Source organism: Pseudophryne corroboree, chromosome 2 (genome assembly GCF_028390025.1).
Source record: "Pseudophryne corroboree isolate aPseCor3 chromosome 2, aPseCor3.hap2, whole genome shotgun sequence".
Lineage (NCBI taxonomy): Eukaryota > Metazoa > Chordata > Amphibia > Anura > Myobatrachidae > Pseudophryne > Pseudophryne corroboree.
Genome location: NC_086445.1, coordinates 393,798,350 through 393,813,487, shown reverse-complemented (window position 1 = coordinate 393,813,487; position 15,138 = coordinate 393,798,350). Strand labels below are relative to the sequence as shown.

General features: G+C 45.3%; 1 protein-coding gene across 5 annotated transcripts in view; it reads left to right on the top strand.

Annotated features, from left to right (window-relative positions):
* TMEM131 (transmembrane protein 131) overlaps positions 1–15,138 on the top strand; it is a 554,400-nt gene that overhangs the window by 389,000 nt on the left and 150,262 nt on the right. For all 5 annotated transcript variants that reach the window (XM_063953320.1, XM_063953322.1, XM_063953321.1 and 2 more), the window contains one exon: positions 6,189–6,312. In XM_063953320.1, coding sequence (XP_063809390.1) covers positions 6,189–6,312 — 124 coding nt within the window. The remainder of the gene's footprint in view (positions 1–6,188; positions 6,313–15,138) is intronic.

The following is a 15,138-nucleotide window of genomic DNA, read 5'->3' as shown; positions in this document are numbered from 1 at the left end:
GACTATGTGGATGAGTTTGCAAAGCTTGTGGCTGATGAAAACCTCATCCCCCAGCAAGATTATAATGCCAATGAAACTGCACTGTATTGGCGATGTACCCCTAGGAAAACTTTATCAATGGAGGATAAAAAAGCCCCCACAGGGTTTAAACAATCTAAGTACAAAGTTACTGTCCTAGGTTGCTCCAATGCTGCCGGAACTCACCGATGCAAGCCACTAGTGATCGGAAAAAGTAAATGCCCTAGGGCTTTAAAATGTGTTAGTGTATCCTGTAATTTATCGTGCAAATAAAAATGGATGGATTACCACCGAGTTAATGCTAGAGTGGTTTGAAAAGTATTTTGTGGCAGAAGCCAGAGCACACTGCATATCTGTAGGCCTACCAGAGGACTGCAAAATCCTTCTTATTCTGGACAACTGTTCAGCTCACCCTAGAGCTGAACTGCTGCGCAAGAATAACGTGTTTACAGCATACTTACCACCAAACTGTACATCTCTTATCCAACCACAAGATCAAGGAATATTGCGCTCTATGAAAGCCAAGTATCGTACACTTTTAATGAAACGCATGCTAGATGTGGTGAATTCAGGCAAGCCTATTGAGTCGTTTATCAAAGACTTTAACATGAAAGATGTACTTTGGTTTGTTGCTAGTGCCTGGGAGAATGTAAATTCGTTAACACTAAAGAATGGTTGGCATAAGTTGTGGCCTGCCATGGTGTTTGAAAATGCCCCTGATGAAGATCCTAGTATTGCCTTCACAGGATTTTGCGTAGCAAATGATGATGTATGTGTTCTTGAGTTACTTGAATATGCAAAAACTTGTACTGCAACTGCTGGCAACAACCTATCAAGTAGGCTAAACGAAGAAAATCTGGCAGAGTGGATGGAGGTTGACGTTGAAACACCTGTTGTGCGTCACTGTACTGACTCTGAAATTATAGATATGGTTTTGAATCCTGCAAAAATCACTGAAAGTGACGATGGTGACAGTGAAGAAGAAAATGTTATTGAAATCCCCACTGGTATTGACAAGCTGATTGAGATGACTAGTGAGCTAATCAAAGGACTAGAGCAACGTAACTTTGTGACAGAACAAGAGCTAATGCATTTTCACTTGATGAAAGAAACTGTACAGGGAAAGGTCAAAACTTATGAAACAACCTCGCCTTGATGTCATGTTTAAGAAGCTATGCAAGAATGTGCCTAAGAGCAGTACCTGTTCTCTAGCATCTCCAATTCCTCCAAGTACTAGATCAGGTCCCTGTTCCCCAGACATCCCAAATGCAACTGTCCCACCTGAAATACTTCTTCAAGACCAAGCTGATGATTAGGTTGTAGTGGGAGTTGGATTGTGGGAGGTTTAGAGTTGGGCTGTGGAAGTTATAGGGTAGGTTGTAATAGGAGTTGGGCTGTGGAAGGTTTAGAGTTGGGCTGTGGAAGGTTTAGAGTTGGGCTGTGGAAGGTTTAGAGTTGGGCTGTGGAAGGTATAGCGTAGGTTGTTGGGCTGTGGAAGGTTTAGAGTTGGGCTATGGAAGGTATAGGGTAGGTTGTTGGGCTGTGGAAGTTATAGGGTAGGTTGTAATAGGAGTTGGGCTGTGGAAGGTTTAGAGTTGGGCTGTGGAAGGTATAGGGTAGGTTGTTGGGCTGTGGAAGGTTTAGAGTTGGGCTGTGGAAGGTATAGGGTAGGTTGTAGTGGGAGTTGGGCTGTGGGAGAGTAAGAGTTAGTGTCATTTTGCATGAGGTTTAGTACTTTCCTTGTAGTGACTGTTTCACTTACTGTTAATGGTTGTTCAAAACGTACCTGACACCTGTTTTGCTTATAAACAGTTTTGCATACACTACTGTGTTTATTCATTAATTAATATTATACTGTAGCATATATTTTACTATTTATTGCTTTAGAAATGTTCTGAAGGTGCAAAATTAGTTTCCACCGTTAATCCGGCAAATTCGATAATCCGGCACGGCACTGGAACCGAGGATGCCGGATAATCGGTGGTGTACCTGTATTACCTTTGATCATTCACCTGACTCTTGCAGTACAGGTTTGTTTTAATGTTTACTTTATCTAATGCTGCATTAGCATTTAGGTATCCTATTAGCAGCGGTAATTTACCCCCTGTTAATAGATTCGCCGGGGACTATCCAATCGGGGATTATGCTTTCAGTACCTCAGGCACACAAAGCATAATCCTTGATAAACAGCCTTCTTAGCCATGATAACACATGGGTCCGGGAACTTATCCCAGATCCCATATGTTTTCGCACGATAGAGGGTCCTATTTCGTCCGCTTAAAATGGCTTAAAATTTGATAGCCCAATGATGACCATCGGTTAAGTAATGATGGCAGCTAATTAGATACTACTAGTGTTAAATAAAAGTGAATAATAAACTTTCTTTTACTGAAAAGACCTATAGAGGTGGGCATGGGTATATAAAACGTGACACAAAATTTTATGGAATAACAGAATAAAGTGAGAAAAAACACAACAGTCATCATTGGTGCCAGATAGTGCGATTGTCTTCAGTTCTGTGCGCTTGATCTCTTGTTTTAATATACAAAGCCGTATTTAGTAGTATAGGACAAAAGAAGAGTAAAGGCAGAATTGCAGTATGTTATGACCATTACAGATAATGTGGCAGCTTCTGTTGGCAACAAATGGTTGGTGTTGGTTAGCAAGTAGACTATTTTCCAAAAATATTTTTTTTTTTATTATTTTTTTGATCAGTGGATACAACCTTTACCCCATCTCCTTAAAAACCCGGAACAATTGAATTATTCATAATGTATGTGGCGGATTCAATTGTTTTACCCCGTGCCTACCACCAGGGGGCACACAATGTAGCTATGCAATGCAATGGAATCGAGCTTAAAATGTAGTGAGGCAGAGATTCTAATGGGGTGTGGCGCAGATGACTGTGTTTATACCACATATACACCTTATTCCCAACAATTTTCATTTTAACTTCAAGGACATGAAATTTCCTCTAAGCGTCTGTAATGAGTCACATGAGCAAACGCTCAGGGCTGCAGGCCTCAGGCGTAGATGTCGGGACCAGCTGCATCTCCCGTGGGCTTCTTTACGTGGTTTGCTCATGAGTTAGTAGCACCAAGCATCTTTTTGTGGTAATGCCTGGAGTAAAACTGCAAATATTGTTTACAAAGAAATTTTGTGATCAGTGTGTACAATATAAAATATACATCACACTACAGGTTGAGTATCCCTTATCCAAAATGCTTGGGACCAGAGGAATTTTGGATATCGGATTTTTCTGTATTTTGGAATAATTGCATACCATAACGAGATATTATGGTGATGGGACCTAAATCTAAGCACAGAAGGCATTTATGTTTCATATACACCTTATACACACAGCCTGAAGGTCATTTTAGCCAATATTTTTTATAACTTTGTGCATTAAACAAAGTGTGTGTACATTCACAGAATTCATTTATGTTTCATATACACCTTATACACACAGTCTGAAGTTCATTTAATACAATATTTTTAATAACTTTGAGTATTAAACAAAGTTTGTGTACACTGAGCCATCAAAACACAAAGGTTTCACTATCTCAGTCTCACTCAAAAAAGTCCGTATTTCGGAATATTCCGTATTTCGGAATATTTGGATATGGGATACTCAACCTGTATTAGATACTACTGCTGTCTCTGTAAATTTAGTTCTGCTAAGTAATAACAAACATCCACGCAGGCAAACGCTAGTAATAAAATAAAAGCAAATAAGGCCATATAGAATTGCAAACCACTGAAACACTGACTGTTTCCATCAGGTACCAAATGCTTCCAGTTAATTTGCTATAGACGTTGCCTGTGCAAAATAATTAATTTTGAAATTTTTTCTGAACTATTATCTTTTATTTATATGGTACACAAATTCACTTACCGTATAGGGAAATTAAAATAAAACACAAAAACAGTAAAATAATTTCAAAGAGAGTAAAAAGGAATAAATAAAAAAAAACAAAAAAAAAAACCCGTGAGATTTCTTTAAAACTGAGTGACCGATTAGGGAGGGTGGGCTTTGAACAACATGTCAGTTTTTAGGGCACGTTTGAAGCCCGGCAGGCTGGCAGAGGTTTATAGGCTGGGCACACACCTGAAAGATATTTTTCTTGTGACAGCCCATAGCACTGACAGAGTGGCTGATTTGGTGAGCTGTACACACGTACCAACCAATGTGGCGCTGGATATATCTGAGCAGACATCACAATTGAGCAGGCCTTTACATTTGCCCTCCCAGGTGTTATGTTACAGTCTGCAGTTCCTGCGACTGACTAATGGGCCACTCAGCATGCAACTTGCATCACATGCAGATGAAATCTATATGCCTACTAGCTATATTGTAATTGACTGTGCAGCAGGGCCGATCAGATGGGATGAGTATGAATTACCGTTGGTTGGGATGCTGGCCGTCAGTACGCCGGCAGTGGGGCGAGCGCAGAAAGTCCCCCTGCTGCCTTGCTGTACTTGCCACGCCGCAGACTCTATTCCCACTCTATGGGTGTCGTGGACACCCACGAGTGGGAATTGTCCCTATGAGCCAGGATTCCAGCTGGCGGCATTGTCAGCAGTTGGGATTCCGGCGTCGGCAATTTAACTGCATACCGATCCGATAGATCTGTGAATGACATTGCTGAGAGGTAGAGTCAGAGCAACAAGATAAGAACATAAGAAGGGCAGCAGCATTGAGGAGACGGATTTTAGAAGTAAGATATGGGATAGAGGAAGACCAGAGATTAATAGGTTGCAATAGCCCAGACTTGAGGAAGAAAGATTGTTGCTTCCAGGATATGAGAGGCTCTGATCCAGGAGATGTTGCAGAAGTAAAAACAGACAGAACTGGGGTATAACAGTAATGTGGTGATGAAGGAGAGGGTGGTGTCAAGGATGACACATATGTAGTGGGATTGGGATAATAGAGACGAGATAATATTTGCAGCATAGAGAAATGTGGGGGAGGAGGGGGATGCAGGTAGGGGAAAGAAACTGAGCTCAGTGTTAGACCTGATAAGTTTAAGACAGAGCTGAGACATCCAGAATGATATTGAACATAGATGTTGCAAGTAATTAGGATTATTAATAATTAAATAATGATTAAATGGAACCCTATACAGTATGTCAGCTATTTTGCCGCTGCATTGAGTTTGGAAATGAGTATTAGGATTATCTATTTTTAAGTTTCAGATTTTTGGACACTCCGCCATGTAACTTCAGGAGTTGGACAACCTATAGGCTTGCAAACTTGTTAGCATGGCTTTCTTTCCTCTTAATTACAAGGGTTCCCCTCTCTAGCCAGAGCCCTGTGCAGTCTGTTTTGCTGTGTCTTTATAGGTTGTTCACAAATTCCCAGCTGTGATACCCGGGGGAACACATGGGGCAACATGAGTTGAGTGACTGGGTATATGCTGAAATGAAGAAATTTAATCTTGTGTTCTGCCCGTCTTGCTCACGAACCCCTACCAACCACCATTTTAAAGTGGTAAACAGAAATTGCTGGTACTGTATTACAGAAACTACAAGCGCTAAACTTACAGAAATTACAGGCGCTAGCTAGCCTTAGAGAAACTACAGTAAATGGTAAACTAGGGGATAACCATTTTATTCCTTTATTTAATAGTAGCAATTTTTAGAAAGTACACTCAGACGTAATTGGGAAATACGGTATAAAATACAATGCTTTTTAAAATATTGTTTTAATATATTGTAACTTTTAAGAACTAGATATATAATATGCACAGTGGATATATACTGGTATTTTAAAATGCTCTTGAACGCAAAGCTTGATTACATTTCCAAACACCGTACTACAGTATTGTCAAAAGTTTGCAAGTGCTAAATTCTGCTGCACTGGGCATAGTTCTGGAAAAAGGTATGTAGTATGTTTATCTGAAAATGGGCATTTGATAATTTTCGGTAGACATATGCTACTCTCACAAACATAAATGCCATTTACGTCTCAAGCTGTTTTTTCTTTGCTCATTTTGTGTTATGTTGAAAATATTGCCATGATGCCTTTCAGACTTGAAAGCACCAATAAAATTACATCTAGCTTCAATAAAATGCTCTTTAGGATCATATGTTATCTTCCGGTTTAGATCTTGAATTAAGCTTCTGTATCCCTAGTTTATTACTCAGTTTTCTTTTTCATCATATTGCAGGCCTGTGGGAATGCCAAAAATGGAAAAGGTCTACTTGCACAATCCTAGTTCAGAAGAAACTATTACGTTAGTATCAATATCAGCAACAACATCACATTTTCATGCGTCGTTTTTTCAAAATAGGGTAAGTAGTTCCTTTTTTTTTTTACCCACATATCTTTTGTAGAAAGTCAAGGTGTTTCTTTTCTTTTTTTTCTGCCAAATTTAATTTAATTTGCAGAAAATCCTAGATGCCTTTGACAGAATTTAAAGACTTTGTTCCAACAACATGATGCGTTCTCTGTCAGGCAAGCTCCATCTACCTAAAGGGGCCCATAGATCAGGGGAGAATTAAGCAAATCCCAGTTCTCCCAATCCCAGAGTCAGTGGATCAGGGAAATAAAACATGTTATAAATTCTTGATTTGCCGATTCCGACCAAAACCTGATCAGGATCAGCGAGTTGGAGATTTTTAACCTACAGTTTTTTACTCATTCCCTGACTTATTACTGATCGTCGATATCAGTCTATAGTTAGATAGGCATCTCGGAATCATCGATCTGATGTATGGCCAACGTAAATGTCGCCTCTTGGGTAGCTTATGCAGGCTGTACATCAGCAGGCCGATTCCTGTTCTGCCAGTCAGCAGACATTGATCATTGAACAGTCAGGGAGATGGGGAAATCCTACATGTTTAAAATCACCTGACTCGCCATCCCATGCATTGGGACAATGGGGAATTGTTCTCTCCCCTGATGCATGGGCCTCTTTAACACACCTGTGTTTGATTGTCTGCTAAACATTAAAGGGCCCCATACACTACAACGATCTGTCCTGAGGCTGAAGTCGGAGGCGATTTCCCTTGAGCTCTCCTGGGAGCTTCCCGGGAGTGGTTCCATACGATTCCATTCGATTTGGTACATTTTGCATGCGATATAGCGTATGCGATGCCAGCCATGCCTGCGGGAACAGACATATCACAAGTGCAGCACAATCTAGGGGAGCCGATCCCACCCTTACGGGAACGCGCATCTGATCGGATCGGAAACACCTACAAAATGCCCGATTTCACCCGATAGATCGGCCCGAATGCCTGAAATTGGATGAAATCGGGCATTATTGTTCTAATGTATGGGGCCATTAAGATTAGGAGATTTGCTCCAACTCTAGAAAGTGCCACATTCATGATAATAACATGACCATGTTGATGAAAGGTAGGCGCCTGGGAATTATAGGTAGCCCGTGTGTGGTTTGGATTCAAGTATGGAGTGTCATTTGTGGGTGAATGACAGAAAATTATTGTAACGTGCATTCTTGCTGTTGCATATGCTATAAAGCAAGCATGTTTCTGCTGCGGGGTACACTGGGCTCCACAGGGAATGATATTGGAGTGTAGAGTAGGATCTTGATCCGAGGCACCAACAGGCTAAAAGCTTTGATGTTCCCAGAATGCTTAGCGCCGCCGCCTCTATAACCCCGCCTCCGTGCACAGGAGCTCAGTTTTGTAGTAAGCAGGCACATAACAGGGAGGCTGTTCCAGCAGCCCTGAGAGAAGCTTTTAAAGAATATTGAAACGCTGGTAACTAGACTAACACCCCCTATGGGACCTCCTGTGCCGGTACAACCGCTTATGGTCCCAGCGGTTAACCCGCCATGTGCAGATCAACTGTCCAATCAGTTACAGCAATTGAACTAATCACTGACTGCTCAAAAGTCTAACCCTCGCCCGCCTAAGACCAAGGGGTTCTCTAAGCGGCAATTACTTCCTCACAATCCACCAATGTCCCAGATACCTCATCTGATGAGGATGGCATTTATACGGACCCCACAGATTCTGATCCTGATGCTTCTGATAGGGGAAGTTGTTTTGCAGGTGGATGTTCCTGACTTGTTAGAGGCTATCAGGCTCATTCTTCAGGTTGATGATGAACCGGAGCCTGACACTGCCACTAAGAAACCGGACAGGTTTAAACGTCAGAAGGTGGTTAAACAAGTTTTAACTCACTCTGAACATTTAGTTGACATACGTCTGGAGTTCTGGCTTGCTACCCGCTCGCTGCGCAGCTTAGTAAAATTTGGGAAACACCCCCACAAGTGGATTCGCAAGTGGCGCGGCTGGTAGTATCCTCCGCTCTGCCTGTAACTACTGTCGCGTCCTTGAGCCGATTGTTTGAAGGCAATCTAAACCCTACACAGTGCGGTGCATAGGCCCAATATTGCAGCGACATTGGCTGCAGAAGCTGTGGAAGCGTGGACTCAGGAGCTGGAGGCGAAGTTGCCTTCCTATGCTTCTGATCATGCTAGACAATGCCTGTCGTATATTGTTACAGCGTCTCATTACATTAAAGAGGCAGCTTCAGATGCCGGTATTCTGGCGGCCAAGGCTTCTACTACGTCCATTTTGGCTCGCCGAATTCTCTGGTTACGGTCCTGGTCTGTGAACATGGACTCTAAGAAAACCCTGGAGGTACTCCCCTTCAAAGGAGACATTCTTTTCGGAGAAGGCCTGAACAAGATAGTGGCTGACTTAGCGTCTGCTAAAACAGCATTTCTTCCTAGTAGTACTCCTTCGGTTCCGAAGGCTAAGAGTACTTCCTTTCGCTCCTTTCGTCCTTCAGGGAAAGCAAAAGGTCAGTCGTACCCAAAACAGGTTTGCACTTCCAAACCCAATAAGCCCAAACCTAAACGGGCCAGGGCTGCATGTCAGCCTGCTTCCAAAACGGATAAGCTTGCTGCATGACGGGGCAGTCTCCGAGAGTGGGGGGCCGACTTCTAGGGTTTACCCAGGAATAGTTGAAGACCACTTCTGATGCCTGGGTATGGGAAGTCGTCACTCGAGGTTACGCTATATCCTTCAAGAATCGTCCCCCTCATCGATTTTGCCTGACAGACATCCCTTCAGATCAGGTGAAGGCAAGGAATCTTCATTCGGTGGTACAGTCCCTCCTGGACACGAGTGGTAGTACATAGGCCTCTGGCTCAGAGAGGCAAGGGGTACTATTCACCGCTGTTCCTAGTCCCGAAGCCGAACGGGTCTTCCTGGCCCATTCTCAACCTCAAGTCCTTGAACAAATTTGTGAAGGTCTCCAAGTTTCGTATGGAAACTCTTCGCTCTATTGTTCTGGCCTTGGAGCCTGGGGACTATATGGTCTCACTGGACATACAGGATGCTTTCCTGCATATTCCCATTGCAGTGTCGCATCAGCAGTACCTGAGGTTTGCGGTTGGCAACACCCATTACCAATTTCGGGCGTTACCTTTTGGTTTGACCACAGTTACGCGAGTCTTCACCAAGGTCATGGGGGTAATGACGGCAGTACTCCACCGTCAAGGGGTCAGGATCCTACCGTACTTAGATGACTTGTTGATCCTGGCAAATTCCCCAGAGATTCTCCTACGCCATCTGGATCTGACTATCCAGTTTCTGCAAGCCCACAGGTGGCTCATCAACTAGTACGCTCTATTCCATTCCCGCCCTCTCCAGAGACTGATTCTTGCTAAGTGGGACGGCCTGCCTCACCGGATCAGGTCTCAAATGATCTCATTGTCTCCAGAGAGCCGTCTGTCACTGAGCTGGTGGCTTCAGGACCAACGATTGAGCAGGGGTAGTCCCTTCTGGATCTCCAACTGGGTCCTTCTGACAACGGACACCAGTCTGAGGGGTTGGGGCGCGGTGTTGGAGCAACACTCCCTTCAGGCTCGGTGGACCAAGGAGGAGTCTCTCCTCCCGATAAACATTCTGGAATTGCGGGTGGTGTTCAACTCTTTGAACTTTACCCAGCATTTAATACAGAACAGACCTGTTCAAGTACAGTCGGACAACGCCACCACGGTGGCGTACATCAATCATCAAGGCGGCACTCGAAGCTGCATGACAATGAGGGAAGTATCACGAATTCTTCAGTGGGCGGAACGCCATCTGCCAGCCATATCGGCAGTGTTCATTCCGGGGGTCCTAAACTGGGAAGCGGACTTTCTCAGTCATCAAGACGTACACGCCGGAGAGTGGAGCCTCCATCCAGATGTGTTTCAACGCCTCGTGGACAAGTGGGGCCTTCCAGATGTGGACCTGATGGCATCTCGACACAATCACAAGGTTCTGGTCTTCGGAGCAAGGACAAGGGATCCTCAAGCAGCGTTCGTGGACGCACTGGCAATTCCATGGAACTTTAGGCTGCCATATGTGTTCCCTCCTTATTACTCTGGGCAGGAGTGACACAGGAAGTTCAAGCAAGAAGGAGGAGTCCTACTTCTGATCGCTCCCGCGTGGCCCAGACGGCATTGGTTCTCAGACCTTCAGGGGCTCTCGATAGAGCGTCTCCTTCTACTTCCGCAGCGCCCAGATCTTCTCGTTCAGGTCCCCTGTGTATGTCAGGATTTAGCCCAATTGGCTTTGACGGCGTGGCTCTTGAAACATACGTCTTAAGGGCCAAGGGATTTTTCTGAGGCGGTTATTCAAACCATGTTGAAGGCCCGGAAACTGGCTTCTGCTCTGATTTATCATAGGGTCTGGAATTCTTACTTTGCTTGGTGCGCCTCTAACAATCATGACACTTACAAGTTTAGTACGGCCAAACTTTTGGCCTTTCTACAACAAGGCCTGGACTTAGGCCTTCGTCTGGCCTCCATCATGGTTCATATTTCTGCTTTGTCGGTTTGGTTTCAGAGAAAAATTGCGACCTTACCTGATGTGCATACATTCACTTATGGTGTGTTGCGGATTCAACCCCTTTATGTTCTGCCGGTGGCTCCTTGGGACTTGTCGGTGGTTCTGGAGGCGTTGCAAGGGTCTCTGTTTGAGCCTCTTGAATCTGCAGACCTTAAGTGGCTTTCTCTTTAAGGTATTGTTTCTGCTGGCTATTGCCTCTGCTAGACAGGTGTTGGATTTGGGTGCCTTGTCTTGTAGGTTACCATATCTGATTTTTCACCATGTTCGGGCGGTTCGTAGAACACGTCCCGGGTATTTACCTAAGGTGGTGTCTTCTTTCCACCTTAATCAGGAGGTTGTGGTTCCCGCCTTTGCCTCTCCTGATTGTCTTTCAAAGAATGGTCTTTGGATGTGGTACGGGCTCTCGGTATCTACGTGAAGAGAACTGCCTCCATCAGAAAGTCTGATTCTCTCTTTGTTCTGTTTGGTTTTCACAAACGTGGCTGGCCTGCTCACAAGCCATATGGATTAGAATGATGATTGCACATGCTTATGTACAGGCTGGCCTACCAGCTCCTGCTAGCATCAAGGCCCATTCTACTCGGTCAGTTGGACCTTTTTGGGCGGCCCGCCGTGGTGCGACCCTTGAACAGTTGTGCAAGGTGGCTACGTGGTCCTCGGTGAACACGTTCATAAGGTTCTATGCCTTTGATACTTCCGCCTCCCAGGATGCTTCCTTTGGACGCCGGGTTCTTGTGCTCGCTACAGTGCGTCCCCTCCCATAAGGAACTGCTTTAGGACATCCCCAATGTCATTCCTTGTGGAGCCCAGTGTACCCCGCAGCAGAAAACTAGATTTATGGTAAGAACTTACCGTTGTTAAATCTCTTTCTGCGAGGTACACTGGGATCCACAGGGCGCCCACCCTGATGCACTTAGCTTCTTTGGGTTGGTATGGCATTAGCCGCTGACACTTTCTCCTGTCATGAGTGTGGTGTATGTGGCTACTAACAGTTGTCGTCTCTTTTGCCTGCTACTGCATTGGACTGGTTAACAAAAACTGAGCTCCTGTGCATGGAGGCGGGGTTATAGAGGAGACGGCGCTAGGCATTCTGGGAACTGTCAAAGCTTTGAGCCTGTTGGTGCCTCGGTTCCAGATCCTACTCTACACCCCAATGTCATTCCCTGTGGAGCTCAGTGTACCTCGCAGAAAGAGGTTTAACAATGGTAAGTTCTTACCATAAATCTCGTTTTACTCTGCATTTGTGTATATAGATAGGAGGGATGACTATGAGCAAATGGTATTGAATATGTGTTTCAGGTCAGGAATTGGGTGAAAATGTAAGTAGGAATCGTTGTCCTAGATAATGTGGGGAAGCATCCAATCCGTTTCTGTCATTTATCTAGTGCAGTCTTTGAAATGACAGGAGCTGATTGGTTGCCTTTGGCCGCCCCTAGTGTGACACTACAATATCATCACTGAGTTTCTCTTACGTCCTAGAGGTCTACATTAGTACCATGGGGTGTAGACTGGTCCACTAGGAGCCTTGGACACTTTAAAAAATCAATAGTGTGCGCTGGCTCCTCTCTCTATGCCCCTATTACCAGACTCTGTTTAGATAATGTTCCCGGAGGAGTCGTTCACGCTTAGGGAAGCTCCTGAGGAGTTTTCTGCATTTATGTCCTATTTGTTGTTTTCAGACAGGGCTGGTTGGCACCAGCCTGTCTGCTTCTTGGGACTTTGGGCCCCCCACCCCCCTGTCTCCTATAGGGTTAATGGTCCTGTTCCCCGCTGGCGCGACACTGAGCTCCTGAGGGTCCTATTTGCAAGCCCCAATGCGGCGAGCGTATAGTCCCGCAGCACGCCGCCACCCCTAACAGAGCCAGAAGTAAAAAGAGTGGTGAGTAGGTGGCCGGCGTCCCCGTTAGCGGGTCGCTGGCTGTAATGGCGGCAAAAGGGTATGGAGCACAGCACTGACGTAGGCTGGACTCCAGGCTCAGTACAACATGCTGTTTGTGTGTGTTTCCGCTGTGAGGGGCGAGCTGAGCTTTTTAACATTACCCTACACTGGCAAACAGCTTACAGGGGTTGTAACCCGCTGTTAAGCTTCTCGGACACCTCAGCCAGTATAATAAAACCGGGAAGACCGCGCGCCATTACAGGGGCGGGGCTTCACAGTGAGCAGATCCGGCAGCTCACCAGCGCCATTTTCCCTCTGCAGCTCACACTGACAGTCCTTGCAGGGAAGCGCAACTCCTCCACAAAGACTCCACATTTCCTTAGCGGTACCAGGGGGTCATAGTAAGGGGGGGAAAGCAGTGTTAGAATACTAAGCCCTATTAAGGAGCCTAGTTTGCGACCCAGCTGAGCTTGGCTTTAGCATAAAGGGTGCGGTGTGGCTGGCTCCATCTTCTCTGTGTCTCCCTGCAGGCTGTGTGTGGATTAACAGTGCTTTCACCTTTACTGTGTGTGAGTGTGTCCCTTCACATTACCATGTCAAGGGAGTGTGTTTCCTGCACAGCAGAGTGTTTGTCTTCTTTGGGGGATTCACTACAGTGTACCCAGGATAGTACACATTCTCAGGCTAGTGGGTCTGAACCCGCATGGTTGGATTCCCTTAAAGGGGGGATGATCTCACATATTTCTAATAAATGATCCCATAATGAGAGAGAGACGCAATGCTTAAGACAGTCTGTGGAGGACTTGATGACTAGAGATTTAGTTCCCATGCCAGCATCTCCGACCCCTGCCATATGTCCACAAAAGTGTACTCTTGCCCAAATCCTGCAGGCTGACACTGATGATGACGTATCAGACGTGGAGGAGGGTGAAGTGGACTTGTGTGTTGGGGGGGGCCTGTCACATGCAATACAGGCCCTGATAGAAGCTATTAGAGAAGTCCTGCACATTCCTTACAAGGTGACAGAGGTTTATAGGATAATAGGAAAAAGTGGGAAAATCCACTGATTGTTGACGCATCGGTATCTAGGTTGTCACGTAAAATAGTCTTACCTGTCCCTGGGACAGCCTCCTTAAAGGACACGGCTGACCACAAAATTGAAACCACTCTCAAATCCCTGTACACAGCTGCTGGGGTGGCCCAGAGACCCACTATTGCTTGTGCAGGGATCACTAGAGCCATTGCAAAATGGTCAGGTAATCTAATTGACGGGTTAGATTTCTAATCCAGGGGGGAGATAATTTTACTCCTACAGCATATACAGGACTTTGCTAATTTTATGGTGGAGGCCATAAAGGAAATTGGTTTTCTCACGCACGCACCACTGCCATGGCAGTGTCAGCACGCAGGGGCTTGTGGCTACGCCAGTGGACTGCGGATTCCAGGAAAGGCGTGGAAAGCCTACCATTCACAGGTGAAGCCCTTTTTGGAGATTAACTGGATACATGGATATCCAAGACTACGGTGGGTAAGTCTACATACCTTCCTTCCACAGCACCCCCAGGTAGGAAAACCTACTCTGCTCCAACTTTACAGTCCTTTCAGACAACGAAATTTAAAAGTAAATCTAAAGGTTCTTCTACAGCCTTCAAAGGCAATAGAGGTAAACCCAGAAAACCTGCAACTGCAGTTTCACAGGAACAGACCTCCGGTTCTGCTTCCTCAAAGCCTTCAGCATGACTATGGACCACACTGCCTGGAAGACAGGCAGGTGGGATCCCGATTAAGATGTTTCAGTCACATATGGGCAACATCATGCCTGGATCCATGGGTCAAAGATCTCATCGCCCAGGGCTACAGACTGGAGCTTCAGGAGCGCCCTCCTCACAGATTCTTCAAATCAGGCTTACTAGCTTCTTCAGAAGCAAGCATGACTTTACAGGCAGCAATTCAAAAACTGGTACAGACTCCGGTCATTGTTCCAGTTACACTTTAACTGCAAAACAAGAGTTATTATTCCAAACTGTTTGTGGTACCGAAACCGGATGGTTCGTTAAGGCCCGTTTTTAACCACAAGTCACTGAACCCGTACTTACGGGTGTTAAAATTCAAGATGGAGTCTCTGAGAGCGGTGATCTCAGGTCTGGAGGAGGGGGGATTCCTGGTGTCTCTGGATATCAAGGATGAGTACCTTCATATTCCGATTTGGCCGCCTCATCAGGCTTATCTAAAGTTTGCATTACAGGACTGTCACTACCAGCTCCAGGCCCTGCCATTTGGGCCTTTCCACGCCACCGAGGGTGTTCACCATGGTAATGGCAGAGATGATGTTTCTCCTCCGAAAGCAAAGAGTGAACATAATACCGTACCTGGACGATCTGCTGATAAAAGCACCATCTAGGGAGAGGTTGTTAGACAACATT